Source organism: Olea europaea, unplaced genomic scaffold (genome assembly GCF_002742605.1).
Source record: "Olea europaea var. sylvestris unplaced genomic scaffold, O_europaea_v1 scaffold374, whole genome shotgun sequence".
In the NCBI taxonomy this organism is placed as follows: domain Eukaryota; kingdom Viridiplantae; phylum Streptophyta; class Magnoliopsida; order Lamiales; family Oleaceae; genus Olea; species Olea europaea.
In genome coordinates, this window is record NW_019256747.1 from 106,179 (window position 1) to 110,031 (window position 3,853).

At 38.3% G+C, this 3,853-nt stretch overlaps 1 protein-coding gene across 1 annotated transcript; it reads right to left on the bottom strand.

The window, feature by feature from the left end:
- Positions 1-723: 723 nt before the first annotated feature.
- Positions 724-2,178, bottom strand: LOC111386828. The gene is made up of 4 exons (XM_023011306.1): positions 2,067-2,178; positions 1,784-1,866; positions 1,418-1,684; positions 724-1,206 (listed from the first exon to the last, which is right to left on the bottom strand). The coding sequence occupies exons 1-4, from the start codon at positions 2,176-2,178 to the stop codon at positions 724-726; spliced, it is 945 nt and encodes a 314-aa protein (XP_022867074.1).
- Positions 2,179-3,853: the final 1,675 nt, after the last annotated feature.

Sequence of the window (3,853 nt, forward strand, 5' to 3'; positions counted from 1 at the left end):
TCACAGGTCACCGCACCCTGGTCACTGGTCACTGGTTACCTGCAGTTTTTAGGATTATCACAGGTCGCCAGTTTTTAGGATTATCTGCAGCTTCAAGGTCACTGGTTTGTGTAATTTGATCACAGGTCAATTCCCATTGTCACAGGTCACTGCACCCTGCTCACAAGTCATTGTATATTGTTCACAGGTCATGAAGAATTATTACAAGTCAATCCAATCTGGTCACAGGTCATTGAAGATTTGTCACAGATCATTTCATACTTTTGTCGCAGCTAATTGCAACTGAACCACTTCCATTTTCCTGAGTCTTTGCAATATGTCATTGGTCATCTTTTGTTGGTCACAGTTTATCGCATATTTGTCACATGTCATTGGATATTTATCGTATGTCACTTCATCCTAGTCACGTGTCTTGATAAATGGTCACAGGTCTCTGCATATTGGTCGCAGCTCATTGACATCTAGTCACAGATCATTTCATATATTCACAGTTGATTGTACAGGGGTCACAGGTCACTGCATTCTGGTCACAGATCATTTTATATTGGTCACAAGTCACTGCATTCTGGTCACATGTCATTAATAATGATCATAGTTAATGCATACTAGTCACATGTTATTGTAGAATGATCACAGATCATTAATATGTGTCATCCAATGTTTTGCATCCTACGTTTACAAAAAATCAATGAATGGAAAAACGAGGGAATTATAAAAAATATATCAATGTGTATTTCCAGTCTTCATCCTCTTCCTCTCTTTATTCTTGTTGCTTTGACTCAACGGAACTAAGCTGCTGCATGTTCTACGATTGTGACCACTTTCACCACACCGACCGCATTTGACGGTTATGTTTTCCTCGTACGCTGGTCTGAATCTCTTCTCAGTAGGCCTTCCACAACTTTGCTTTTGATTAGGTGCAATTACAACTATGTCATGGACATCATTTGGCACTGTCCATTCAGCTGGATTTCCTACCGGAAAAATGGTTTCTTGGTATGTATTTCTGAATGCTTCACTTGTGTAGTAGTAGAAGCAGTATTCATATGGATCTATCTTCATACTCGCAAACACAGCCAAAGCATGTGGACAAGGTAGTTGATCAACTTGAAGCATCCTACATGTGCATGTCCGGTTTTCTATATCAACAACGAAAGAGGAACTTTCACCGTTAATTGAGAACATTGCCTGATTAATAGGGAAAACCTACAGATATAGACTCAAGTTATAGGCATAACAAGTCACGTAATTAAAAAGTAGGACACAGATGAAATTGCATGTCATGTAGTTATATATAATATTCCACAAATATTACTGAAACACAACGGTATAGATCACAGCAGAAGTCACAGCACATGTCACAGATCAGTTCAGGTAAGTCACAGATTATAGATTAGGTCACAGTAATCAAGTTTACCCTCAAGTTTCTCATATCTGTACTCATTTCCCTCATCTTCTTCTCATACTTGATTAACAAGATTGTAAAAGTTCCTTGCGCGTCCTCCTTATGTCTACAGAACCAAGATTGTAGAATTTGTCTCAATGACTCCAACAAAGCTAGAATAGGGTAGTTCTTGGCAGACTTTGTGATCGCATTAACCGACTCCACAATATTCGATGTCATTGTGGAATACCGGTTTGAAGGCATGTGGAAACGTGACCATCTCTCAAGTCCAACTTCGTCCTACAAACAAAAACATGGAAATGTGTATCATATAGTGTACAGTACCATGTTAAACGTATTTATGTGAATATCATCATAGGACAACGTATAGTATAGTACCAGATAACCCCTTATCTTCTCATTAATCGAGTCGAGTTGTTGCATGTAATATTCATATTCCAATAGTGTGTAGGCATGAACAACTGCATTGAATGCTTATGTTATGTTTTGTCCTGATCTCCCGTACCGTGATTTTAGATTTTGTAGTAGATGGTACGAACATATCCCGTGACATGCTCTCAGATACACGTTTTCAATCGCCTTTTTGATGCTGTTGTGACGATCCGACACGAAGCACAAACTGTCTCTATCCCCATATGCTTTTCTCAACTATCTAAAAAACCATGTCCAGGAGCTGTCATTCTCGTTATCCCCAATCCCAAAAGCAAGTACATAAATGCTGTTATTTGCATCTTGTGTACATGCCGTGAATAAGGTGCCACCATAATGTCCATTTAGATAGGTGCCATCAACCACAACAACTGGCCTACAATGTTTCCATCCCTGTATAGATGCACCTAGTGCCATGAAGTAATAATTAAATCTATTGTGACCATCAATTTCTAGACTTGTGACTGATCCAGGATTTGTTTGTTGTAGCACAGAAAAAAGGCTGGTATCTTATTGAATGAATCAGTTGGATCACCCCTAAACACTTTTAGAGTTTCCTCTCGAGATCGCCAAGCTTGGACATAATTCAAAGATACTCCATATGTATGCAGCATGTCGTTGCGTATATTATTCTGTGTGTATATTGTGCGCGATGATGTATACTTGTACTTAATACAAGTTGATACAACCGTCTTTGTTACTTGCCTATGAGTACTGAGTACGATGTTTGAAGTACATATGTGACCTTCTGCAATGTGTCTGATTTTAAACATATCTGTTCTGGCTAGCTTCGATGCTCTACATATCCAATTACACTCATCACGTGAACATTTTACAAGATAGTCTTTCTTATCGGACCGAACAACCACGTACTCAAACATGTTCTGGATTGCATAAAACGACAAGCTCAATTTCATTATCTTCTTATTACGGAAGACTCTTCCTTCCTCTACCTCCCTAGCATCTGCCACCGCCACAACTGTGACCTCATGCTCAAGATTGTCACCAGATGGATCCATTATTACTCCACATATGTCTGATGACATATCTGTTAATGAAAACCCTTATTCGTTCGATTGAACATCAACTGAGAGCGCAATAGGTTGTTTTTCGATATCTGTAGTTGTCACCTCGATGTGAATTAGATATTTCGCAGGGTCACGACTCATATCCTTTAAAACCATGTAAGAAATGACATTCTTGTCACTTTTGATTGCTATTGGAGGCATATCACTGTTTAAGACATACTTCATTGTCACGGCAACTTTTGCAGGGTCAAAGCTAAACTCTTTCATAACTGTGTCGGCAATCCTCAAATACCCGCAACTACGATCAATTAACACCTGTGACACTTGTGATCCATTCACAATCTAATTGCAAATGGGTCAAAATTACGTTAATGGTTAAATGTCACAACAAACATATATCGAATCTCAAGTATCATTGTCACGTATTGAATACATTCAGGTCACATAGTTTTATTTCCTAGATTTTTTTTACGAGAGGTCACAGATCATTGCAGAGGTCGCGTGTGACATTCAAGTCTTTGTATATTGGTCACAGTTAATTGCATGTCGGTCTCAATTCTGTTAAATAATCACAAGTCAAAGCAAACGCATGTCGTATCTTGAATGTCATGGTCATACATTGAATACATGCAGGTCACATGTATTCAATGTGTCACAATTACATGCAATAATCGGTCACAGTAACTAAGTATAGATCTGTCGCATATGATTAGATTCAAACAAGAGCATCAATATCATAAAACACATATTCAAACACGTCACACATTTCGAGACACAAACACCCATGCATACTGAATGCATGAGGTTATATCTTGTATCCAGGGTCACATGTTTTCCATAATGGTCACAACAGTTTCGAACAGCAATGTCCGATATTCATGATCACAGTTCTGTCAAAAATCACATTTTTGATCAATCGAAGCTTGTCTAGCGTGAATAAACGACAAATTATAATGAATAAATCGCAATTACACACCTGATCAATTTAATT